At 33.2% G+C, this 27,522-nt stretch overlaps 1 protein-coding gene and 1 long non-coding RNA gene across 2 annotated transcripts in view; both read right to left on the bottom strand.

The window, feature by feature from the left end:
- Positions 1-4,055: 4,055 nt before the first annotated feature.
- Positions 4,056-6,027, bottom strand: LOC110112975 (ribosomal L1 domain-containing protein 1-like). The gene has a single exon (XM_020845385.2). It carries the CDS (start codon positions 5,918-5,920, stop codon positions 4,406-4,408), a length of 1,515 nt encoding a protein of 504 aa, XP_020701044.1. The 5' UTR covers positions 5,921-6,027; the 3' UTR covers positions 4,056-4,405.
- Positions 6,028-19,546: 13,519 nt separating this feature from the next.
- LOC110112976 overlaps positions 19,547-27,522 on the bottom strand; it is a 13,688-nt gene continuing 5,712 nt past the window's right edge. The window contains exon 2 of the long non-coding RNA XR_002305104.2: positions 19,547-19,964. This is a non-coding gene — a long non-coding RNA (uncharacterized LOC110112976). The remainder of the gene's footprint in view (positions 19,965-27,522) is intronic.

The following is a 27,522-nucleotide window of genomic DNA, read 5'->3' as shown; positions in this document are numbered from 1 at the left end:
TAAAGAGTTTGAACATTATATTCTAGGCATGACTTCTCTTAGTGGTTCAAGTTAGATTTAAGACAAGATTGTGATGGCAACATAAAAATGATAATGAATAAAAAGATCTTAGAAAGAGTTGAGTTCACCGATTCTTTAGGATTTGCTAAATTCTCTTTGAGGACTTGTCTTTCATCAAATTTGAATGTGGGGGCATCCATCTAAACTCGCTAGCTAGGAGGGATTCATACTCCAGTCGATGCTAGAAGTATAAAAAGGGAGTCACCTTTTAGTGTTACATATTTTCTTAACTAATACGAGCTATGTACCTAAGATGAAATTAAATGGTTTGTGAGTGTTTTGTAGAGTTCACTTAAAAAATAAGAGGAAGGGTGAGTTAGTACAATGACCCGTTATTAGCCTATCACAAGAACTTTTTTAGTCTTGGAGTTTCAAGGCCTTAAAATGAAAAAAGATTTTTGTCCTTGAAAGTTCATATAATCTTCTCAACTTATATTAATAGTTCAAATAAGATAAGGTGACCAATGCAAAAGTCCTTAGGAAGCCTCTACGACAAGAACAATCTCGCCACTTTTAAACTAGACCATAGGACAAGATCACTAATCTTTGAACCCAAGTTGGTCTACTTATTGTTTTTGCACACATTGTCCCCATAAGTCGAAATTATTCAAATGGTAGACTTATCACTTGCTTAAGTTCAAACTTGTCCGACTTTGAATTGTGGCAAGTTATACCAAAACCAAACCTTAGTAGAACATTCTTTCATTCCTACTATTTCGACCAATGATGGTGTGCAAGTTCCCCGAGAGATTAAAAGAATGAGGCGAGTTTCCTACGAGGAAGTGAGATCCCCTAGTCATTGCCTTATTATTTTTTTAGCATGTTTCACTTAATAACAAATTTTCATACATGAAAATACCATGAATGACTTCCAAAACAAAAGAAAAAACTCAGGGGAAATTTTTTTATTAATGTGCAAGAACATACAACATGCAAATACAATAATTTATCTTATGACTAAAATATCTTTTTAAGTCGTCAACAGTTCAAGTCATAAGCACTCAACTCTTCTCAAAGATAAAACTAGTGTCTTTTAGTTCGATTAAGCCTTCGTTTGGGACGGCTTTCTTACTGCTTCATAAAGTAATTTTTTAGCATAAAAATTAAAATTTTATACTAGAAAGCTGCTTTAAGAAGCAAAAAGAAAGTCGTCCCAAACGAAGCCTAAGACTCACTTTTTGAGATTATTCCAACTCCATCTCCCTTGAATATGGTAGGTACTACAACAATTATGTGGATGACAAACTCTTTCAACGGCACAAAAGTATTTGAAAAAAAAAAAAGAGGAACAAGCAGGGTGCAAGGGGGGTAAGAAAATTAGAAAGAAAAAGCAAGACCTTTATAACCAGCCTAAAATAAAAGTGGAATTGTTTTCCTAATTTTTGTGTTCATAAAATAATGATGGATAGAAGTGTCATTGATGTTAATATTGTATTTGCATAGGGGGAACTAATTTGCAACATTTTTCTTATTTTTGATGATAGCAGAATAATTATTATTTGAATTAACATTTAATGCAAATTTTCTCCTTAGCTCCACTAAAAGAATGACCAATTTAAATTAACGGATTCCCAAAAACAAAATCCTAAAAATTAAAAAACATACACAAACAACAACTACTAAAAATAAAACAACTACTAAAATAAAAAAACAACTCGAACAAAAACACGAAGAATATTCAAACATTAAAAATTATTAATGCGAAAATGGCGAAATGAAGTTAATATTGTATTTGCATTAATTTTTAGGGTGCAAGGAGGATATAAATTGTTTTCATTTGCAGCATTCACAGATTATTTCCATGACAAACACTTAATTAGAAGTGTCGTTGTATCCATAAAATAATGATGGATAAGAGTTCACAGATCAAATGGCAAATAATCTGTGAAAGCTGCAAATGAAAACATATATGATAATCACACATGGAGTTCAGATTACTGGTCTTTCATGCAGGTAATCACATGGAGTTCTGGATACTATACTCAGGTTCATATTTTCATCTAACTCAACATAAATAGCTTATTTCTCATTATTCTATAGGAGATTGTAGGAATGTTTATCTTACAAATGGTAACATTTTGAATTTTGTGGCAGTTGTTGATGTGCAAATCAAGACTATTAATGTGATTATATAAAAACTTTTATAATATGTGGCATATTTTTAGCTTGAATAGAAATCTGATTTTGATTAAGTGGCTTGTTGAAGCAGTTTATATCTCAACATTTTATAGTAAAACTTGAAAGTTGACCAACTGTGAAAATAAGTATAATGCCATTTACATTACAAGAAACATGGAAAAAAGAGTAATTGTTAAAGTGATTGCTGGAGATTCTGGATGTGCAATATGTATAGGTATTGCAAGGTAGATAACATTTCAAAATCAAACAAGAAGAAGGTAACAAAGTAAGAAAAGTGGTAAAAGAACAAAATTGGAAGATAAACATTATTATGGAAAATAACCATAGAAAAGTAGTCAAGGAAGCACGGCGGGTTCGAATAGGAAAAAATCCCTTCCCTTCAGAAAAAGAAAAAAGAGATACTAATGGGAACCCTTTGAGCTGACGAAATTAGTAATATTATACGCGAACGTGGCTGACCGGCGATTACTAGCAATTCCAACTTCATGCAGGTGTGTTGCAGCCTGCAATCCGAACTGAGGACGGGTTTTGGAGTTAGTTGATTTCCGGCAATTCACCTCATGAGGAAGGAGACATATTTCTCTATCTCCACTAAGCATAACTAATGGAGGAATCATGCTCAAGTTTGGAATAGATTAAGGGGGAGAAAGAAAACCAATATCATAAAATGTGAAATCTTTAAGTAAGTAAATATTTGTAATCATGTATTTCTCCTAGAATATGTAAATTAATTTCTCTATGAGATCATAAACATAAGTGAATCACCAAACTATTCTCCCAGAGTATATATTATTTCTATTTGTTCTCATGCGCACCATTGCTATGGGGGCTCATACTTCTCCCCAACAAAAGCCCCATGGGTGGTATTGATTTTAAAGGTAAAGTGGAAGAAAGGGCACTCTAATGTAGAATCAAGGTTTTTAGAATTGGACTGAAATTGAATTGCTGGAAGAAAATGCTCAAGTTTTAAAATTTCAACTAGGATCGAAATGATATAAATATTATTAAAATTAATTAGAATTATCTAAATGACAATATTACTAATAATGATGACAGCTAAGTAATAATCTGAATATATATAATATAAATTAAGACATATAGCACATACATGAAATACATAAAAAAAATATCATACTGTAACATTATATTTTTATTATAATTTCTAGCCAAGTCAATTCAACTGCTCCTTGAGTTGTTCGATCCAATTTTCACATCCATAGGTAGAATAATAAAATAAAATATAACGGACTTAAATGAGAATGAATAGAATTTGCCAATAATCTGATGAGAGCATCGCATAATTAAATATAATTACATGATAAATCAGGATTCATCTACCTTAAGTCATCAAATGTTGTACATATATGAATATTGTCAAATTCCTGGAAGCAAGCAGCTAAAAAACTGTTTGGGTGGCAAGCAAAAATCCTTACTAAGAAAAGAACTCTAATGTAGAATCAAGCTTCTTAGAATCCAGACAGGACATTGACCTGATGGAAGAAAATGTTCAAGTTTCAAATTTTCAACCAGAATCCAAATGATCTAAATATGATTAAAATTATTTAAATTATATAATATTTCTAATAATGATAAATAAATAATAATCTGAATATATAATATAATTCAAAAAATTTAATACCTACATGAAATAAGTCCAAAAATCTTATATTCTAACACTATCTCTTCTTTACAATTTCTAGTCAAGCCAATTCAATTGTTTCTTGAGCTGTTTAACTACCAGTTTTTATGGGTTGAACCCAATTCAATTGATTGATTAGATCTGATTTTCACATCCATAGGTGGAATAATAAAAAGAAATATGACATAATTAAATGAGTATGAATAGAACATGCTGGTAATGTAATGAGAGCATCACACTATTTAAATATAATTACATGACAAATCAAGAACCACATACCTGAAGGCAGCAAATATTATTCATATATGAATGTTGTCATTTTCCCGGAAGCAGATAGCTAAGAAACTTTTTGTCACAAACAAAAATCCTTACTAAGAAATGAACAAAATCAAATCAAAATTTTGATGCAGGTAAATGAATTTGAGAACAAAATTTCATATGCATCAGGAATCAAGAGTAGGATAATAATAGCTTTATGTAAGCACATTAGTGGGATATTCAACAACCATTGAGATGGCATAGATGCTTTCATATATCTCTCTCTTCTTCAATTTCTAACTCATTTCCCTAATGCCTTAATTTGGTCTTCTTTGCCTTCCTGACTTTCCTCTCTTTGCCAATCTTTTCATTATTCTTCGCACTTTTCTTCACATTTGAAATATGAACATCAACATGATCATCATCATCATCATCACCGACAGAAGTTGCAATAGCAGCATCCACATTCTTCACATTTGCCTCCCCATCAGCCCCAACATTTTCCTGATCCTCATTGCTTCCATGAAGACTAACCTTTTTCCCTTTCTTACCTTTGCTCTTCATTTTCTTTTTCAGCAGAAGCTCCTTCTTATCACCATGATCAACTTCAACTGCTGTAACAATAGCATCAACTGTCAAACCATCGTTTATATCATGTTCTTCCACCTCAGAATTCACAATCTTCTTTGCCCTCTTTCGCATCTTTCTCCCAGTATCTAACTCAATGAACTGATCACCACTTTCTTTCTCTTCACCTTCATCCTTATCAATAGCAGCTGTCCTACGCTTCTTACCCTTTATCAGCTTACCTTTCCCATCTTTCTTCTTCTTCTTCTTCTCCATTCCTAACTCATCATTTTCCTGCTCATCTGCAACTTCTTCATTTTCATCTTCAATGCAATCCACAAGTTCGCCACCTACATAATCCACATCGTGAATCCTTCCCCTCCCCTTCTTTGACCCCACTCGCTTCTTCCTACTCTTCTCCTTCTTCGCTCCACTCTTTCCATCCCTCTCTTGAACAACCATTCCATCTAAAGGCTGGGCCTTATCCCTTGAACCTACCTCAATCTTCATCCCCATTTCAGGAACCACCTGATAGATCGGCAGCGCCACAGATTGCACCGCCTTGATATACATACACCTAATGTTTGCCCACTTCTTTGGCACATGATTTACTGCGCCCTCAATTGCAGCCATCAAATTATCTATGATCTCCTCTCGATCCATGGACACCCTCCCCACTTTCATCCCAATACCAGTTCCAGAAGAAAGGAATAAAAGCGTAGATCTACACGCCTGTCGAACAGCCTCCGGCCAGCCAGGCCGGGAGATATTGACGGCGAGAGGGATCTTCTTCTTCTTAAAGAAATAGTTACCGATAAAGCGGGGAAGAAGAGTAATGATGCGGCGTTCGGCAAAGAAGATGTCGTACGAGTCGCAGAGCCGGCGGCGAGACTCGAAGGGTACGTAGTCTGTTCGGAGCTCGGAAAGGGGAATAACGGAATCGAAGGGTAGTTTCTCAGCGGCTGCGGTGGATCTGGCGGTCTCAGCGAGGGAGTCGTCGGCGATGAGACAGAGAGAGGTGCGTGAAGGGTCGAGAGGATGGAGAGAGTGTGGTAGAGGAATGCGGTAGGGATTGAGACGAGACGTGGAGGGGAAGCGGCGGACGCTTAAATGGAGGTAGAGAAAATCATCATGCTCGAAAAGCTGAGCCTTGCTCTGCTTGGCTCTCGCGCGTAGGAACCCTAGAAGGGCGTCGACGGCACGGCCAGCGTCTTCACGGATGATCCTCGAGGATCCGGGAGTTGAGGAAGGAGACATCGGCGGTAGAAGAACAGAGAGAGAGAAGAGGGTTTAAGCCGCCGCAGGTAATCAACTATCAAGAGAAGGCGCAGCAATGTTCATAGTTTAAAGAAGCCCTAGCACACGGCAGTTTGGCTGCAAGTGTAATTCAGAATAATTTAATTTAATGTAGATTTTTTTTTTTTTGATGTTTAATTGAAAGTACTCCAAATAAGGAGTAAAATTTTAGTATCTTTGAAATTCATGGTTTAATATATTTTAGGGTTTTTAGATATCTAATACTTAAAACAAGTCTATTTATCTATTTAACAATTGAACTTTCATATTTATCTATATACTACTTAAAAACTCTTACTCTTATCAAAAATAATATTATGTCGTCTCCCATCAACACCAAGCCATGAAAGAGTGCTGGAACCTCTAACTCGAGCAGAGCAGCTTCCTCTCTCGATTTGAATCGCACAATTCGTGAATCTCCAGTTAGTGCGACATAACCATTTCTTCTGTTTGAATCACAGTTCGCAAATCCCACTCGCTCGTCTTCTCCTTTTGCGAATATGTCTTCTCTAGCTAGTGGCGACATAGGCATTCCTTCTCTTTAGGTATTTTATTCACTTACCATCCAACCTAGAATAGAAAGATGAGATTAATAGGATTTAGGAGGAGGAAGTCTTCTGCTTGGCATCTTCTCCACTTGTTGAATAAGTGTCAAACTTTTACAATAGATAAAAAATAGGTTCTTTAGAATCAGCAACAAAATAGAGAATAGGAAAAGCCTCTCTGGCCACCGTCAAAACTGCAACACCTTTTGATTCCTCTGCAGCTCCAACTGATTTGTTATGCTTTTATCAATATGCAACATATGTTTCCTCTGCAGTTTGGTGTTTTCTCCAGCTAGTGGAGACAAAGCTCCAAATATTTAAAGCTTGCTGCTCTGCTATGCTTTTATTAATATACCTTCTATTTTACCTTGGGTTTAATCTGAACCATTTACTTTAAATCAGCTAAGATGTTAGGTAGTCTTACTCTCTTGAGCTATATTTTTACATTTATTCATGTATTGTAGTCATCTACATTATGTTTTACATATGTTAAGTTATCCTCCTTATTTTTTACATGTTAAGAGCATCTGTAGTAAATGTATTTTATCATTTATAACTGATTGATGTAATTTTTAATTTTTCTATCAGATATAGAGTGCAATAATGTATGCTCTATTTTTTTTTTTAAATATGGAGGATATTAGAATGAGGTGAAGGGTCAAAGTAGGATAAAATATGTCGGTGGAAGTCAGAAAACTTTGAAGTTTGATAGAGGTCATATTAATTTACTATTATTAGAAGAACGGACCTAAGCAATTTGTCAGTGGATTGGGGTCATGCCTATGACTACACTATTATATTAGTGAAACATCACCCAAAATGTACATGCCAATTAAGAATGATAAATATTTGATGGACATGCTTATAGGTTATTGTAATGGCAACAAAGTGGAGGTGGTGGTTGTAGTGATAGATCATCAAGAAGATATGACTTATACGGATGGAACTCAGCGTGCAATGTGCAAGATTTAAGTGCCAAGAACATGGTTAACAATGACATATTAGTAGATGGTTTGTGTGATGATTCATTTGTGGCTGAAGTTGAAGAAAAAATTATTTATGTGTTGGCTCGTGTTTTGAGGATTCGTCAAGTTTTAAGCAAGCTATTCATTCTAATGCAATTTGACATAAATTTGCTATCAAGATTAAGGCAAGTGAAAAATCAAGAGTTATTTCTACATGCACATATCATGGTTGTCCATGAAGAATATGTGCCTCTTTATGTTCGGATGACCATTCATTCAAAGTTAGAAAATTACATTCGACACTTTTATGCCTGGGAGTTATCAAAGTTGGGAACAAACAAGCTACCTCAAGTTGGATTGCTCATAAAATCAAGGACATTGTGAAAAGGAATCCTGATGTTACTCCAAAGGATATTGGTAATAACTTAGATACCACTTTTGGTTTATCTTTACCATACATGAAAATATGGTGTTCGAGGGAATTAGCAAGAGAGAAAATGTTTGGTTCAGTAGATGATAACTACAAGTGGGTGCCCACATTGAGGTCTGAGTTAATGAATAGGAATCCTGGTTCACATATAACATTCTAATGTGACAAATAAAATGGCTCATTTAAGAGGTTCTTTGTCAATTTCAAGGTCTGTATTGATGGTTTCCATGCTGGTTGTAAAAATTTAATTGGTATTGATGATTTCCATCTAAAATCAAAATATTTAGGTGTGCTCCTTTTTGCTAATTCGTTGGATGGGAACAATGGACTCTTTAATATTGCATTCGCCATTGTTGAATCTGAATCAAAGAAAAGTTGGGAGTGGTTTTTGATGAATTTGTCCCAAGCTTTTAATGTTGATATAAAACATTTAGCATTCATATCGGATATGGAGAAAGGGCTTGGTGAAACAATTAAGGTTTCTTTCTTAATGCTGAGCATAGAGTTTGTATGCTGCACCTTTGGAAAAATATTAAGAGACTTTTTTGTTGTGATGATAGCCACAGTTTGCAAAAAAAAAAGGTGTGGACTGCCACTAAATGTTATAGCCTACATGAGTTTAATTCTAAGCTACAACAAATATTTAACACTAATCCACAAGTTCATTCCTACCTAACATCATAAACCTGTAAGTGGTCGAAAGAAACCTTTTCAAACCATATTAGGAACCAGTACGACACAAATAACATGGCAGAATCCTTCAATTCTTAGGTAGAGGAGGAAAGGAGTAAGCCTGTTACTGATCTAATCGACATGATTAGAGGTATGTTGATGGAACAACGTTCTCATCAAAAGTCAAATGCAATTTCTTGGAGATGCCCTCTTGTTCCGTGTGTAGAGGAGTACATTAGAGATGTTACAACTAGAAAAACAACTTTCATCATACGATAGTCAACTACAACCAAAGCTGAAGTTGAAGGGCTTTCTGAGAAACATGACGTTGACATAGATAGATAGACGTGCACGTATGGTTTTTGTCAAATTTCATAATTACCATGTTTACATGTTGCAGCATTTGTAGGAACAAAACATCAAAATTTGTGGCACACGTATGTGGATGAGCAATATTACAGTTATAGGTTTGTGATCTTCCTTCATTAAAAGCTTCGTTTACATTTGTTATCTAAACATCACTATTTTGTGTAGATAAAGAATGGCATATGATGGAGCCATTTCAACATTGCCAGGGAAAGAGCAGTGGAACTTACTAAGTGATAACTAGTTTGTTTCCCACATGTTATAATCAGGCCACATGGTAGACAGAAAAAAAGTTGAATTAAGAGCTTCTTGGAAGGTGCACATAAATAGAAAACAACCCATAAATGTGGTCGATGCAATTCTTGGGATCACCATAGAAGTACTTGTAAGGAACCTATAAATTTTGAGGGAGATGATATTCAAACTGATGTTTCCTCAAAATTACCCATTTGGCGTGCCAATTATAATTATGGACCTGATTGAATTACTACATTTTGTATACCTTTTGAGCCAAAGACTTATAAATTTCTTTGTTTTTTAAGCCCAAGACATATAGTTCTGGTTATTGAAAAAAATTTAGCAAATCGATTTAATCTGAGATTTTTATTTTACAGTTATATTTTCATTATAATTATAGTTGATAAAAAAATCAACAAATTATAATTCTTCTTGTGAATCATATTCAGTTTAGAATAAGATGTAGTTATATGAATAATAAAATCCTGCTCCCAAAACTTCTCATTGAATTCAAATGAACCAGAAAAGTGAGTATAGGTCACAAATGCTATGTAAGTATTCTGAATATTGATTCGCAACTGTGCCGTCCACAATTACTTGAATGAAAACAAAATGCCCTGCATGCGAACAGAAATCAGGTGCCAAATGGAGATACAATTGAACAATCTCAAATATTTTATAATAGATAAGACAAAAAAATTTGCCACAAATCTCTAGTTCTTTTCAAAAGCATACTGAACTCAAGGTTGCATTGACTGACAAAAAAGTTACATTGACTCAAAGTGACATTTAAGCATAGAGATATTTATTTACAGTGAACGCTACAATAACATTAAGGAAAATCAATATGACCATCAAATTTTTATTTATAACAGCTCAGCTCTAATTGAAGCAATATGCGTTATACTACTTTCAGTAACATTTGAACTTCGGAAATTGCTATCATACAAAAATTCATCAACTTCATCACACCATAAAAATAATGGCAATCTTCTGTTCTATTTCGGGAGCATCTGTAGTGTTTTCTTCCTCTACTACGAGATTGTTAAGATGTAAATATCATACATTGTAAGTTAGAATGACAATATATTTGATTACTAAAGTTTTAGATTGCCGTTGCTGAGGAACTCGAACTCATTGTAGATTGCCTTCATAAAATACACCTTCAAAAAATGAAAGAAAATGAAGTCATGAGAAGTAGAACAATTGCTTCGCATTCCATTCATTCAGAAAATACACCTTGGCATTTCATCAAACACCTATTATGCATCTCTAAATTTACAAACACAACATAGTGAATGAAGACTTGAGAAGTTTACCCTAAACAACTAATGAAGAAGATCACCATCAATAATAAAAACTAAAAGTAATTATAAATCTGTTAAAAAAAGAAATGGAATGAAGAAGAAAAACCATATGTATCACATTACCAACTTGTGACACAACCTAGCGAGCAAAATAGTCAAACAGGGTGATCATATCTGGAGAAGTCATCGTAAAATAGTCGTGACTTTGGACTAGGAAGTGGTGAATGGGTGGCAGAGCGAAGTGCTATAGATGACGGGGCGACCGGAGCGAACGTCCTTAAGAAAGAGTAGTATATTTGATTTAAAATGAGTGTTTTAGGTGGTATATTAGTAAATAGATTAGTTTAGGTGTTAAATTTGTATTTTCAACATTTTTAGGTGTTCATATGTAAAAATCCCTTTATTTAGAGGGATTATCATTGTTTAAAATTGTGTAATATGAGGCTTGCATTGAGGCCCGTTTTAGCGCAATTCCAATGACAAACACCTAAAGGTTTACACCTCGAGTTTTTTTTTTACGAGGCTTGCCTTTAGGCGTGCATCACCTCGCTGGAGTGCGGCTTATGCCTCACCCTATTTATAAATATTTTTTCTTAAAATTTATATAAATCCTAAAGTAAAGCACCGAACAAATCACACCTTCGTGCACTGTCGAATCATAGTAATTGCATCAACCTCCAGCCTTTCGCCTTCGCCACAACCACTACTATTATAGCCATAGTCAAGGATCACTTAAAAGTTCCAAACCACCACACCTCATCCTCTAAAAATTTTGGAGTATTACTCTCATCTTTATGTTGATGAAAAATATTTATAAAAGAAGAAGATGACTGAAGTAAATGAAGAATAAGTATATTTAGAGGCATTTGACTCCATAGGATGATATAGTGTAGAGACCAATTTGTTATAATGATGACTCAAATAAAGCTCCTGTTAGTGATGATAGTATAGATGATTTTTTAATTGTTGCAAACTATTTCAGCCTTTTTTAGAACTTAAATGTAGATGAGTAGGGGATTGAGAAAGAAAAAAATTGGAGTTGAACTTAATGTTATATACTATTTTAAATAGTTTTTATATTAAATATTTTTTTGCTCATCTAATACTTATATTTTAATTATATTTCATGCAATTTATTACTAGCCACTTTACATCTTATGCAAATTTTTGTTTCATATGTATATCAATATATTACTTCATAATTCAATAGAAAGATAGTATATCTTCTTTTAGCATCTTATTTGATATTATATAAAAAATCACTTTTAACATTTACTTATACTTTACACAATTTCTTATTTTGAGGCTCATGCCTCAAAATGCTTTGAGGCTTACACCTCACCTCACCAACAAAAAATGCCTTGATACCCAATTGCACAATTTTAAACGTTGGAGATTATAAATACATCAATTATGTTAAGTGTTGTTAGCCATCACTGTTGTTGTTGCCTGCCACCCACACTTCTATCCTCCATCAACTGTTAGTACTTTTTAAAATTTTTTATGTTTATCTATAAATCTATATTTATTATCTTATTCATGTGATATTCTACAAAATATATTTTGAATGATTAGTATCAAATTAATAAATTCAGTTAAATTGTTTTGTTACTTATTTTAGAAGTTAAGGATTTATATACAGAAAAAAAGTTATGTTAGGATGTCTTAATCGATATTCAGTCATGATGTGCTTTATTGTCATTTAACTTATAATGAAATTAGTTCTATGTATGGTGCTCAAATACAAAATTAATCTCTCTGCAAATCTAGTGCTACAGTAAGCCCATCCTAGGATTTTCGTCAAGACATTGTGACACAGTTTTGTCTTAATATGTGTTTTGTCCTGGAATATTCATGATAATAGAAAAATAAAACTTAACATTCTAGCTTTATACGTAGATCTGACACACAACAGATAAATAGTTGGGGTGTAGCGTTTATAAGAGACCAAAATTTTTATGTGAAAACCCCTAAAAAGAACACAGCGCTTGCTTAATTTAAATGAATTTACAATTGCTTTTAATAACAAATGAGGCCCTTATTTAGGAGGAAGGTCTTGGCTCGATGTAGCAAATATACATAATGTAGAGTGCATTACATGGTGGGAGTTGGAAGAATTAGTGTTTATATGTTCATTTGGTTAGCAAGACCATGTTCGATGAGCGATTTAGGTCGAAAGGACTATAGTTGGATGACAGCGGACAGAAGAACCATAATTGGATGACGGTGGTAAAAAAAAATTATAGTCGAGCGATTAAGATTGGAGAGACTGTAGTCGACATGTGATGGATGTTAAAAAGACCTTAGTCGGTCAAACATTAGCCAAAAAAATCGTAATTTGGTGATGGAGGTTAGAAGGACCATAGTTGGCTGATGATGATGGTCATAAAAATTATTGTTAGGTGAAGAAGGTCAAAAGGACCGTAGTTGATGGACAACAGTGGTCATAAAGATTGTAATCCAATGATAGTGGTCGGAAGAACCATATTTTGGTGACGAAAGTGAGAAGGTTCATAGTTGACGAGCGACGATGGTCAGAAAGACCATTATTAGGTGACGGAGGTCAGAGATATCATAGTTGACGAGCAACGATGGTTAGAATATAGAAGTAAGAAGGACCATATTCAGTAGACTAAAGAGGTTAGAAAGATTGTTGTCTGGCGATGAAGGTTAAAAGGATAGTAGTAAACGAGCGATGGGGTCAAAAAAATTTTAGTAGGGTGACAGAGGTCAGAAAGACCTTAATGGGGGTGAAGGTGATAAGAAGGATCGTAATTGGGTTATGTTGGTCGAAGAGATAGTAGTCATCAGGATATATAATTCAGAAAGATCATAATTAGGTGACGACGGTCAGGGAGACTGTTATCTGGAAATGGTAGTCGAAGAGGTCGGAGAGATAGTTGTCAAGCAATAGAGGTAAGAAAGATCATAGTCGGCGTATGATGAAGGTTAAAAAGATCATTGTATGAGGATGGAGGTCAGAAGAATTGTACTAAGCAAGCGATAGTGGTCAGAAAGACTATAGACAAGTGGCAGAGGTTGGAATGACCTTAGCCTGGCAAAGGTGATAGGAAGGACTATAATTGGGCAATAGTGGTCGAAGAGACCATAATCACCAAGCAATAGAGGTCAGAAATATCATAGTCAGGCAACAGTAGTCGAAAGGACAATATTTGGTGGCTGATGTAGGTCAGAAAAACTATAGTTGCCACCGATGGTCGAGATAAAATTCAATGACAATCGGTGGTCAGATGTAAGAATATCATTAATTGGTGGCCGGGTGAAGTCTGATGAAATTCTGGTGACAGTCGGTGTCCAGGAGTAAATCTAGCATCATTTGGTGGCCGAGCGTAAGTCTGACAACAGTTGATTGTTGGGCGGAAATCTAGTGAAAGTCTGGCAACACTTAATGGCCGAGCGTAAAAATGCATTAGTTGGTGGTTGGGTAAAAGTTCAGTGATAATCTACGGCAGAGCTTAAGTTTGATGACAGTCAGTGGTCAGGCAAAAAGTTCGATGACAATCGATAGTTTGACAAAGGTTGAGGAGGAGCTTGGTGGCAATAGATATCTCAGATTTCTCTTTCTCTCCTTTCTTTTTTCCCTTCCTCTCTCCTTGCTTCGTCCCCCTTCATGTGCAGAATGAGGGTTATTTATATTTTTTGAGAATGACATGGCAGTAAATAGGGAGAAGATCAAGGGTAAATTGGGGGTTAGGTGATGGTGGTTGGAAGGACCCTAGTTGGTGGACGACAGATGTTAGAAAGATTATAGTCAGGTAGTTAGAAGGGCCGTAGTTAGTAGACAACGTAGGTCAAAAAGATAGTAGTCGGGTGCAGTGATCGGAAGTACCATAGTCAACGTACGATGGATGTTATAAAGACTGTAGTCAAGTGATGGTGGTCGGAAGGATTGTAGTAGGTGGGCGATGGAGGTTAGAAAGATTATAGTCTGGTGACAGTGGTTGAAGATACTGTAGTCGATGGGCGGCGAAGAGTAAAAAGATTGTAGTTAGGTACAGTGGTGGGAAGGACCGTAGTTGGCGGGTGAGGAAGGTCGAAAAAGATCGTAGCATGGTGACAGTCGGTTGTTGGGAGGTGGTCGGGCGAAAGTCTGATAACAGTTGGTGCCCTGATAGAAGTCCTGTCAAAGTTTGGCGACGATCGGTGACCGGGTGGTGGCCGAGGAGGAGCTTTGTGGAATGAGAGGTATAAGATTTCTTTTCATTCTTCCTTTTCTTTCCCTTCCTTCCTTGCTTCGTCCCCCTTCATGTGAAGAATGAGGGGTTATTTATAATTTTTTGGGAATGTCATGACTAGTAAATATGGAGAAAATCAAATGCAAGTTGGGAGTGTTTCCAATGGACGGCTGATATCAACTACCTTGATAATAAACCATTTATCAAGTATTTGAGTGTCTTAGTAGTGCCAGAATCTGACAATCTTGGGCTCGTTGGATTTGGCTTATCGAGCCGCTCGATTCGATTATAAGCTTGTCACATTTGGTGATAATTTGGTCATCTAATTTATGGTTTGAACAATCTAAATATGCTTAGGGTCCTTGATTTTGACTCACTTGGGCTCAGATTGAGTTGAATTTAGTGTCATTGGGTTCGTTTTTTCGAGAAGTTTAGTTCGACTATAAGTTTCCTTAAATCAGAGTTCGAATGGTCCCGAATTTAATTTTGGAAGTTTCAAGCTCGAATTTACCTCGAGATTCATGCCTGGTCGAGATAAATTTTTTATGATATATTAGATTCAAATATTTATTGCATTTACTTTACTTGTATGAACCTATATTAAATTGATAAAATAATATGTAACCTAATTAAACATCTTAACTAATAATAAATTAGATATTTACTAAGCTAATTAAATAATAACTTATATTTGAGTGCATGTGTGTGTAATTTGTTTGATTGGATATTAATAATTTAATTATTAAAATTTTTATATCAATTTTATCTTTGTTAATAAATTATAATTAGTTATAAAAAATAATTAAATATAATTAATCTAAATTAATCAATTTATATTTAAATTAGTATTTTTGGGTTAATTAATATTAATATAAATTTTAATTAATTTATTTTATTTGATTATTTTTAATTAAATATGAATCCCTTGTCTTTCTCCGCCAATTCTCGAGACCTTAGATATAAAGAAGCTAGGAAGTCATAATTGTAGCTCATTAGGGAAGACATCGACAGGAGCAATAGCATGCAAAGAAGAAGAGTTTGTGAAACTTGGAGGTTTCTTAAATTCACCCAATTTCAAGATTTACTAAATTTTAGGTTAAAGGCTAAACAAAGTAGAGATAAGATTTAAGATTTTGTAGGATTTTAAAGGGAAAAATTTGAAGTGGATACCATTAAATATTGAATTATGTAACTCGATACTAAAAATAAATAAAAGTAGCCAAAGTTGACCATTCAACTGGCGTCTGTGGCTACTTATGTAAGCCGACTAATGAACGTGTGACTTCATCTTTAAAAAAAAAAATGCTTTGATGAGTATATGTTGTCATTAATTGGTGGAGGCTTGGATTTCTTCCTTAGTGAAAGTATCATCATTTGAGCATAGTAGCATTATTGTCATGTTAAATTACATGAATTAATAACTTTACTAAACTAAGGAGAGAGGTGGCAATTAGGAGTTATAAGGAGGCATTAATAAATAGACATTCCTATAACATGTTTATATGTGACCTATTATGCCAACTGTAGAATAAATAATAACTCTTATTCTATTAATTTTAATAATGAATTATAAATTGAACTCTGATACTCATACTAAGATTTATTGAGCTTTCTACTCAATACTAAGATCTATACTCATACAAAGATTTATATCAATAAAAAAAAAGACTTCTTTCACCAACTTAAAGTCACTTTTCTTATGTTCATTTTTACTGTTGATGGCTTGAAGGTAGATCCTACCAAAATTAAAGTCCTTTTTTATTAGCTGGTTCCTAAGAGCTTCACAGATGTCCATAGTTTTCAAGGCTTAGCCACCTTTTATAGAAGGTTTATCCAAAATTATAGTATCGTTGTAGCTCAAAAAACTAACATCATTAAGAAAGATAAGTTTATTTGGAATTCTTTCACCTAAAAAGCCATGAAATAAATCAAAGTCCATATGATCTAGCCTCCGATCCTTAAATTTTTAGGTTTTAAAAAGACATTTGAGGTCATATGTGATGCTTCTAGTATTGGTTTAGGAGGAGTTTTCAATCAAGAGAACCATCTTGTAGCCTTCTAATGGGAACCTAAAAGATGCCAAGCAAAAATAATCTACTTTCGATAAAGAATTTTATGCCATTATTTAAACTTTAAGGCATTAGATATATTATCTACTGCATAGGGAACTCATCCTTAATAATGATTATCATTTTTTAAAATTTATGAATCCCATAGACATTTAAGTTGCAAGCATTCAAAACAAATAAAATACCTTTAGGATTTCACTTTTTTTTTTTGTAAAATATAAGCCTGACTTAGAAAATAAACTCACAAATGCACTTTCTAGCGTGATTTTGGCAATTTCATCTTTAGAATTTTAAATTCATGGATTTGAAGACTTAGAGATGATTATCAAATCCATTTTAGTTTTTAACTCATTAGTTTGTGAACCCAAGTTGCTTTGGGTCCATTGATGAAATAATTAAGATGAATGGATTAACCTATCCAAGTGTGATCCTATGTATCCAAATATTCTTTGATGTTCTATGTGTAACACTAAAGTTATAATTTCTAAAAATGTGTCTCAAGCTTCCATAAGTTATGCACCCAAGATGTTTGTATGCATATGCTTTAAAATGTGAAACCCTTATACTATTAAGTGAAGCATGAGATACACTTGCACTATATTTTTGTATGACTTAAACTATGAAAGCATTCAACCTTAGCTTTAAAATGAGTTTTTTTTTTCTAGTTAATCTTACACATAAGGATGCTTTGGTTGATAAGCATTTATTTTATTTTCTTTTCTAGCACATTGTAACTCATTTTAAATTTTTTTAAAAAATAGAAAATCTAAGTTGGCATGCACATTTTTGAGTACACACTATTTCTTCTTCAAGCTAACTAAAATTCCATTCAACTTGAATAACAAATCATCTAACTCATCATAGGTCATATCATCATATATCTCATTGGAGGGGTCATTTACAGCCAACAAGAATATCTTTTGGATTTTCTTAGAATTCGTTTGAGATGGCTTTCTTACTGCTTCATAAAGTAACTTTTTAGTATAAAAATTAAAAATTTTATACTAGAAAACTGCTTTAAGAAGTAGGAAGAAAGTTGTCCCAAACGAAGCCTTAATCAGAAGATTCAGTGGTGGTTCCTTCATTATCTAATTCACCCAAGTAACCTTTAATGCTTTCTTGCCCTTTTTATTTTTGTATTTTTATTTTCTTCCATTTTTTATTTAATGGACATAAAAATTATAATGATCAAACCTCTACACTTAAAGTAAGTTGGGGTTTCTTTCTTACTCTTATAAAATACGCTCCAAAAGGATAAGTAATGTGACTTAATTATTTAAAATAATTAAATAATAATTAAATAATATTTGTTTCACATTTTAGCCAAATATAAATGTTCAAAATCACCTAATTCAGATAATTAATGAGGCTCCAAATTAATAGAATACATGTCATAATTATTAGTAAAATTATTATTAATGAAGACCCATAAAATATTATGCCGACCCACTGAAAATTTTGCAACAATATTTACTATATTGCTCCATAACTTTCAATAAGTAACACAATTTCCATACTTACAAGAATAAAGATGACTATTTTGAATCGAACAATGTTAAGCAACAATAACAAAATGATTTCAAACAATGTTTGCCAAACGGAAGAATCTACAAAATAAGTCCACCATTCTAATAATTTCTTCAATGCATGAAAAAAAAAAAAAAATTCAACCTCATTACCCGCAATGTGAAACCCCTTAAATAAAAGAAACTAAACTCTTAAACATTGTAGTACTTTTTTGTATAATAATTAAAATTTATTAAAAAAACCCCGCAATTAAGCATGCTCATCCCAGAATAATTATGAAATGGATGACTTACTGAAAAATCACACCAACAAAACAAAACCGTGAGACTCTTAGGCCGAGATGAATAATATCTCGATAATTAAAAATTTTAGCTATTACACATAGAACATTAGAAGACATAACATAACAAAAACTAACATTTATAAGCAGCCTTGTAATTAAATGGCTAATTATCTATCACTAGACTACTCTTTAAATAGTAGTGAGAAATAACTTCGGATCCATTTAGAACGACCGAAGCTTTTTATAAATTTGATTGCAAAATTGTTATGGAAAAAATAATTTTTTTTTAAAGTTGCTATAGAAAGTAGGTTCCTACAACAACAACATCAAGCCTTTATCCCACTACATAGGGTCGGCTACATGAATTCTTTTTCTCCATTGTGTCCTATTAAAAATCAAATTCTCGTTTAAATCTAATAAAGAAAGGTCATTCCTAATATTTTCTAACCAAGTCTTTTTAGGTCTACCCCTACTTTTCTTAACACAAGTCAAATCTAATACCTCTACTCTCCTAACCAGGTCATCGGAAGGCCGCCTTTTCATGTGACCAAACAATCTAAGGTGACTCTCTCTAATCTTATCTTCTAAGCTATATGCTCATTTTGTATCCTATCTCTAAAGGTAAAGCCACTCATCCACCTGAGCATCCTCATCTCTGCCACACTTAACTTAATATTATGCTTCTCTTTTAACGACCAACCTTCGGCACCATAAAGCATTGCAGGCCTCACTACCATCTTATAGAATTTTCCCTTAAATTTGAGGGATACATTTCTATCACATAACAAGCCTGATGCATTCCTTCACTTTAACCATTCAACTTGAACTCTGCTGATAATATCCCCATCTATTTCACCATTAATATAAAAAAAATATTAAAATATAGTGAAAAAATAATGACAAATAAAACTATGATTATAGCCCGAAAAACAAAACAATAAAAAACACTATCCCAAACAAAATCTTCATCCACAGCATATGAAGTTCAGATTCAACCAACTAAACAAATTCGTATGTAGACTGTTAAAGCCAAGATTGACAAAGTTTCTGGAAAAAATTCTAGCTGTGCTGAAAGCTATAAGCTGCGGATGAAATGCTGCAAAAAGTTTGATGTTAGCTAACAAAAACATACAGCAGAGATTACATAACGCTACATACCATTATGTAACCGGAAAGAATTGGATAAAAAATATATAAGTAACCGAGCTGAAATTTTTCATGAATCATTCACCATAAATTATGTTACATAAATATAAAACAAATGCTCCCGGACCAATGGCTTCATTCCCTAAATCTGCATCCAAGTCCTAATTGATATATCATGCAAAGTGCTATAGGACAAGAGGATTTGGATGCTCAGCGCAAGCATGTTGGAGATCTTTCCATGGACCTACAGGGAAATTGGTACCTGGAGATTTGATACCATGGTTAGCATTGAACAATGGAACTTCTAATATATATATACTAAAATAAAGGTAAAGACGAAAGAATGGAAAATTTTTAGCTTGGGATAATTTCCAGTCATATTAGAAGAGGAATTTGGCTATAATTTCAAGTGCCCACATCCCACCATTGTTAAGGGAGAGTTGGACTATGTGCCTAGTATGTGCGTGTATGAGGCAAGTGAGGCAAATGCTTCTCACACCTCTCGAGCGGGCATCATTATTAAGCTGTGTTTAGGCAAGCCCCTAGCCATAAGACATCAAGCAAGGGAGAAATTATTCTGTGCGGTCACCGAACAGTTCGGAGTCGAATGAGAGCACAAACATCACCCGGTACACAACAACGGTACACAAAAAAAATGATATGGAATGCTCTCATTTGTCTCTTGATGCCGTCTGGTGACTGCATAGAATAATTAATCCAAACAAGGGGAGCATACTTGTCAATAAAAAATAGCACAACATAATACAAATGTCCTATAAATTTAACAATATAAACAACAATATACAAACTTAGAGGGATAACACAATGCTGCAAGCAATCAACCAAATTAGATAAAGTAAAATTAAATATAAAAAACAAATAAAAATTCCAAGTGCAACAATCAAGAAAATGCATGTAAATTTGTAGGAAGAAAATAGCATAAATAATTTTTTAAATGGATAGAATAGGGAGAGCACAAACATCGTTAAAAAGTATCAAAGAGGATTGCATAAAAATGTAACATTAAAGTCCGTTCAGAATCACGAGGATGCATGAATCATAGGGTACTAATGAAACCCTAATTACATTAAAAGTTTTAAGCATGAAAAAATAAGATAAATAACTCTAAAATAAATTAATGTGTAACAAAAATAACTAAAATAAACTAGACAAATAATAAAATAAAATAACTGGCGCAATGTGCGTTATGTTATGTTTTCTATAAGGCACATACCAGGAGTTATTTTGCTTTCTAATGTCTTGTTGTATAAATATCACTTATGGGTTATATCACACGCTATTTAACATTATTAATATATAAGATGCAAGTGCCTTGCCTTGATTTAAGAGAGAATAAAATTTTAAATGCTAAAGGTGGGTTAAACGTTGAAGATGATGACTTGGTATGGATGACGCATAAAGAGCATCGAAAGATGGATAAACAAACATGCAGCATTGGGAATAAGTTGATCTAATGCCCATGCAAGAACATGAAGCTCTACAATACTAAATATTTCTTATTTATATTGGTATTTTGACACAACAACATCAAGCCTTTATTCCGCTATGTGGGATCAACTACAATCATTTTTCTTTATTGTATTCTTCTATCAAGAGTTAAATTCTTATTTAAATCTAAAAAAATGTCATTTGTAAAATACTTTCTAATCGAGTCTTTTTAAGTCTACCTATACCTTTCTTACTTGGGTCAAATCTAATACATCTACTATGTTAACCATGTCATCAAAAGGCCGACGTTTTATGTGACCAAACCATCTAAGGCAACTCTCACTAATCTTATCTACCATTGAAGGTACTCCAACCTTGTCACGAATACACTCATTTTACATTCTATCTCTAAGTCTAAAGCCACTCATCCACTTGAACATCCTTATCTCTATAACACTCAACTTGTTTTTTACTTCCTTTTAATGGTCCACATTCTATGCTCTAAACATTGCAATTCTCATGAGCATCTCATAGGATTTTCACTTAAGTTTAAGGGGGTAATTCTCTATCACACAATAGGCCCGATGCATTTCTCCACTTCAACCATCCAACATGAATTCTACTCATGATATCCCCATCAATTTCCTCATTATTTTGAGCAATAAACACAAGATATCTAAAAATGTGTACTCTTTTTAATGACCTCATTGCCCAATATCACAAATCACAATCACCCCGCTAGATCTATTATTACTAAAATTACACTCCATGTATTCAGTTTTAGATCTACTCAAATGAAAACCTTTAGACTCTTAAGGTTAACCTCTATAATTCAAATTTTTCTTCAACTCCCTCTCTAGTCTTATTAACAAGAAGAATATCATTACAAAAAGCATATACCAGGGTACATCCTCTTGCATCTAGTAAGAACATCCATGACTACAACAAAAAGATATGGGCTTAAAGTCGATCCTTTATATAATCCAACTGAAATAGGAAAATACTTGATCAAACCATGTCGTGTTTAAACACAAGTAATAGCACATGTATACATATCCTTAATGACTTGAATATAAACATTCTTAACACTTTTTTTTTAAATTATCCATAACACTTATCTTGAAACTTTATTGTGTGCTTTATCTAAATTAATAAATATTATATGTAAATCCTCCTTAGTCTCTCTATACTTCTCCATCAAACCTCTCAATAAATGTATAACTTACGTAGTAAGTAGATCTATAAGACATAAATCCAAACTGATTTTGAGAAATATTAGAATCACATCATAACCTATTATGCTCAATTACTCTCTAACATAGTTTTAATGTATAACACATTATCTTAATTCCTTTATAATTCACATACTCTTGTACATCATCTTTATTCTTAAAAATAGGAATCAACACACACCTTCACACATCTTACATTCTTTTAGCATTCAAAATAATATTAAAAAGCTTAGTGAGCTTAGAAATTCCTTGATCTCCTAAACATTTCCATATATCTAATGGAATATCATTAAGGCTTTGTTTGGGATGACTTTTTTACTGTTTCTTAAAACAACTTTTTAGTACAACAAATAGACTTTTTAAATTAAATAGCTGCTTTAAGAAGCAGTAAGAAAGTCGTCCCAAACAAAGCCTAAGTCTTGCTACTTTTCTACACTTCATTTTCTTCAAAGCTTCTTCAACTTGGGTTTGACTAATACAATAATAAAAATAAAAAACTCTATTTTCAATTAGGATGCTAAGATCACTAAAATCAATCATATTCTCACAGTCTTAACTACAAAACTTATTGAAATCTCTCATCAACCTATGTTAAATATCGTCTTCTAAGAAAGCAGTTTTTAATATTCATTCTTGATGCACCTCAATTAAACTAGATCCTTACTTTTCATATTTTTGTTTGCTTGGCCTTATACATATCTTTAGTCATCTTTAATATATAATATATTATATAACTCATTAAAAGCTAAATTTTTTGCATCGCAAATCACCTTTTTAGACTCCCTACGAACGACTCTATATCTTTCTCAATTTTATGAGTCTTTATATCTAAACTCATTTTAATAATAAAGTTTTTTATTTTTTATCTTTTCTTACACATTGTGGTTCTATCATCAACCATTTTCACTATTATAAGCATTTCCTTTCAATAATCTAAGCACATACTGTACAAGATTCTTAATATCACAAGTTATTTTTTCTCACATAACATTAACTTTCTCACATAATTAATTAAATACTTATTTATACTAACTAATTTGAGGCGTTCACCTCAAAAACCTCGAGGCATAAAGCTTGGAGGTGTACACCTCAGACAAAAAAATCATAAACCTCATTGAAGACAAAACAACGTAAACCTTGAGGCATTTTTTGTGTGCCTTATATGAATGTTCACTTCTAAGCATATGTCTCAAACACAATTTAAATCATATTTTAAATTGGTTAACCCAACAGGAAATTGTCTCCTTATATGAGGCTTTTACCTTAGATACCTTGGGGTTAATAAGTTGTAGGAGTTGTGCGAGAATGTAGATGAGACTTTGGGGAGGTGTTAGATTGGTCTTAGAATTGTGGGAGACTAGGTTTAAGAAGTTGGTCAAGCTTAACTAGTGGGAGATGAAATGTTAGAGAGGACAGTGAAAAGAGATAAAAGAGATACCTAAGGTTAAGGGGACCAGACACCAAATTTTACTGAAGATTAGAGCAACCATCAAAGTTTTTTACATCAAATTTTTGCAAGCATAATATAATTTCAATCAATACAATAAAAATAAGGTTACGTGGCTATTATTTATCAACTCATGGAAATTCAATCCTATGGTGATTGATTTTCACTTGATTTAAAACTAATTTAGGAGAAGATCCAATTTTTGGAGAACGAGATTACATCACCGAACTAGGATGATAAAGAGTTAGGATGTTGATGAATTTGGTATTCTTAATTCGAGTTCTCAATATGTGAAAATAAGTGTTATAAAGATTTGGTTTGTCCGTTGAATGTAGATTAACATACATATACATGCCTGTTTTGTCCATCTAATCAAAAGAAAAAAAAATCAAATTCATTGGAACTTGATATAAATATAGAAAGTATGGCCATACAAAACAAGATTGCAAAATTAAGCTTAATTAATCAAAACTTGCATCAAGTAGAGATTATGGGGGAGACAACGATGGTAATTGGACTCTATCCTCTCATATCTTTGTTCCGATGTTGCTTTGTGCATGGATGGATTATTGATTATTGATTATTGATTATTGTTGTTTGAATTATCTCATTAGTTAATGAGGATTGCTTTGATACTTTGCGTAATTATTTTGGTTATAAATTGATTAATATCATTATTCATTCACTTTATCCTGTCAAAAATATTAGAGAATATCGTTTAATTTAATTATTGCGTCATCTTTATCTATTAATCATGTTTAATATGTTCCTAAAAGGAAAAAGAGTTCGATGTATATTTCTCAAATGACAAATAAATGAAATTTTGAATTAAGAATTTTTGCTAATGATAGCATTCCTAATAAGTTATCATCGAAGGAAGGAAAGCACATAAATTGTGATTTTTGCTTAGTCTATATTGATAAAACTTTTAAACATAATACGACTGAGTTATTACATTGTAAATTAGCAAATGTAAATTATGCTATTGCTAAGCCTTCTTCTCCTTCTTTCCCAAATCCTCATGACATGAGCCCCTGAAAGTTTAGTGCTCATGATACAAATTTAAAAAGAAAACAAATTGTTGAAGATGAAGGTAAGATCTCTTAATCAAGAGCATTCAATTGAAGTTCAAAGAAAATAAGATTCATTTGGAAAGTAATGGTGATTGGGATTGTTATTAATCACCATTACTCATTATTTTGTTGTTATTGCTACTAATAATGAGTCCACTTCCTTTTATGAGCACATACATGTCACCAATAAATAGCGCACCATAGCACAAAGGCTAAGTTTTTGATGGAGGTGAAAACTTTTAATCAAGAACTTTGTAAAGTATAGTGAAGCACATAAAAGAACCTATTGAAAGTAATGATAATTAAAATTACTCTTTCCTTATTGTTATGCTACTACTATTGTTAATAACAAGGAACCCCATTCCTTTGATGAGCAATTAGCCCAAAATATTGGTGTTAGCAAATGGAGAAAGTTGATCACTCCCAAGAAGAGTACGCTGAATTATTTTCTAACTCAAATATCATAACTGCATTAAGTGCATGCGCACACTCAAGCAAGTCTAGTGCACGAAATGTTCCTCATATTTGAAGATGTTTTTTAATAAAAAAAAAGAGAATTAAAAAGAGAAAATAAAAAAGAAAATTTCAAGAAATTCCCTAACAAATAATAGAAAAGAATATAGAATTTTTTGAAAATTTCAAACAATATTTTGAACATTCTGGAAGCGGCTCAAACTAATATTAAGGTCTGCAAGCCATTCTTATTTTGCTAAGAAAATAGAAATCATCCACTAAAGTTTTTGAAAATTTATAAAAAACGGTGCAAACATTGAGAAAAATATAAGATTCACTCCAGCTTCCACTCTCCAAATGCCAAGGTTGGAATTGAGAAGGCATCCATCTCAATGAGGGTCCAAATCACAAAAGAAGAGAAAACTCGAGTGGCCTACGTAGCCTATAAGGGGGTTGGGCCATAAGTTCAATGTTCAGCCCTATCCTCCCTGTACAAAAAAGTGGAGCTATGAAAAGTTAAATATTTGAAAATTGTCTTATGCATCAAAAGAAAGATTACAAATGACCCACCCTAAATCGAACTGAACTCTTTCTTATCACAAACCAAAGATAGAATATTCGACATCAAATTTAACTAAACTATTTATAAATGCATTTGCATATGAATTTCGAGGCATTTTTCAATGAAAATTCATTTAAAGGAAAATTTCCAATACCACATTACTTATATGGCAGCATGGCCAATCCCAATCTTCATATTTAATCCTGTACAAATGGTAGGTTCAAGTTAACAAGGTAACTAACCTAACAATCTTCTAACCTAATCCACTATTATAGTGGGTAGAGTTAATATGATCAATAACCTAATAATCTTCAAACCTACATATGAGAGTAAAGTAAAAAATGTATACATGTTCTTAATTACCCATATTAAGAAATATAATTACATGCATAAAGTTTAATATAATAATTTGCAAAGTATTACATTAGCCTTAAGGCCCTTTACATTGAAAATTTATTTTGAGAACTCTGTAAGGCAAGGCCATAAATAGGGTTGCAATTTCAGCTCAAATATAGAAAACACTCAAAGATTTAATTGATTTTTGGCTCAAATCAAGCCAGATGAGCCGAGCCAAAATTTTGGCTCAATCTGGGCCTAGATTAAATTGACAGACTCATATGTATATTTTTTCTAAAATTTAATATATACATGAACATACATACTATATATATATATATATGGTGATTAAAGTGCGGAAGATGGAGGGCCATAGCAAAGAGGAAATGTGAGGGACACGTGGACGATTTGCATAAGGATAAAATGGTCTGTATTTTAAAAATCGAGATTAAATGTGTTGATTGAGAACTGGCGAGTTTTGACAACAACAACAACATCAAGCCTTTATCCCACTACGTGGGGTCGGCTACATGAATCATTTTTCTCCATTGTGTCCTATTAAAAGTCAAACTCTCGTTTAAATCTAATAAAGAAATGTCATTCCTAATATTTTCTAACCAAGTCTTTTAAGGTCTACCCCTACCTTTCTTAACATAAGTCAAATCTAATACCTCTACTCTCCTAACCGGGTCATCGGAAGGCCGCCGTTTTATGTGACCAAACCATCTAAGGCGACTCTCTCTAATCTTATCTTCTACTGGAGCTACTCCAACCTTTTCACGTATATGCTCATTTCGTATCTTATCTCTAAGGGTAAAGCCACTCATCCACCTGAGCATCCTCATCTCTGTCACACTTAACTTAGTATTATGCTTCTCTTTTAATAGCCAACATTCGGCACCATAAAGCATTGCAGGCCTCACTACCATCTTATAGAATTTTCCCTTAAGTTTGAGGGGTACATTTCTATCACATAACAAGCCCGATGCATTCCTCCACTTCAACCATCCAACTTGAATTCTGCTGATAATATCCCCATCTATTTCACCATCACTCTGAACAATAGATCCAAAGATGATATCATCCACATAAATTTGAACAATGAGTATTTTCTTTCTAAATTTCTTTAAGAAGAGAGTTGTATCCACACTTCCTTTTTCAAAAGATCTTTCAAGTAGGAAAGTGCTCAATCTCTCATACCAAGCCCTAGGTGCCTGTTTCAATCCATATAATGCCTTTTTTAACTTAAAAATATGATTTGGGTATTT

Source organism: Dendrobium catenatum, unplaced genomic scaffold (assembly GCF_001605985.2).
Source record: "Dendrobium catenatum unplaced genomic scaffold, ASM160598v2 fragScaff_scaffold_1557, whole genome shotgun sequence".
NCBI classification, from domain to species: Eukaryota; Viridiplantae; Streptophyta; class Magnoliopsida; order Asparagales; family Orchidaceae; genus Dendrobium; species Dendrobium catenatum.
Note: the sequence above shows the minus strand (reverse complement) of the source record. Positions and strands in the feature narration are given on the sequence as shown.

What these genes read in the sequence shown, in the direction of transcription:
- LOC110112975 (XM_020845385.2), bottom strand. Translation starts at nt 5,920, where the DNA reads ATGTCTCCTTCCTCAACTCCCGGATCCTCGAGGATCATCCGTGAAGAC.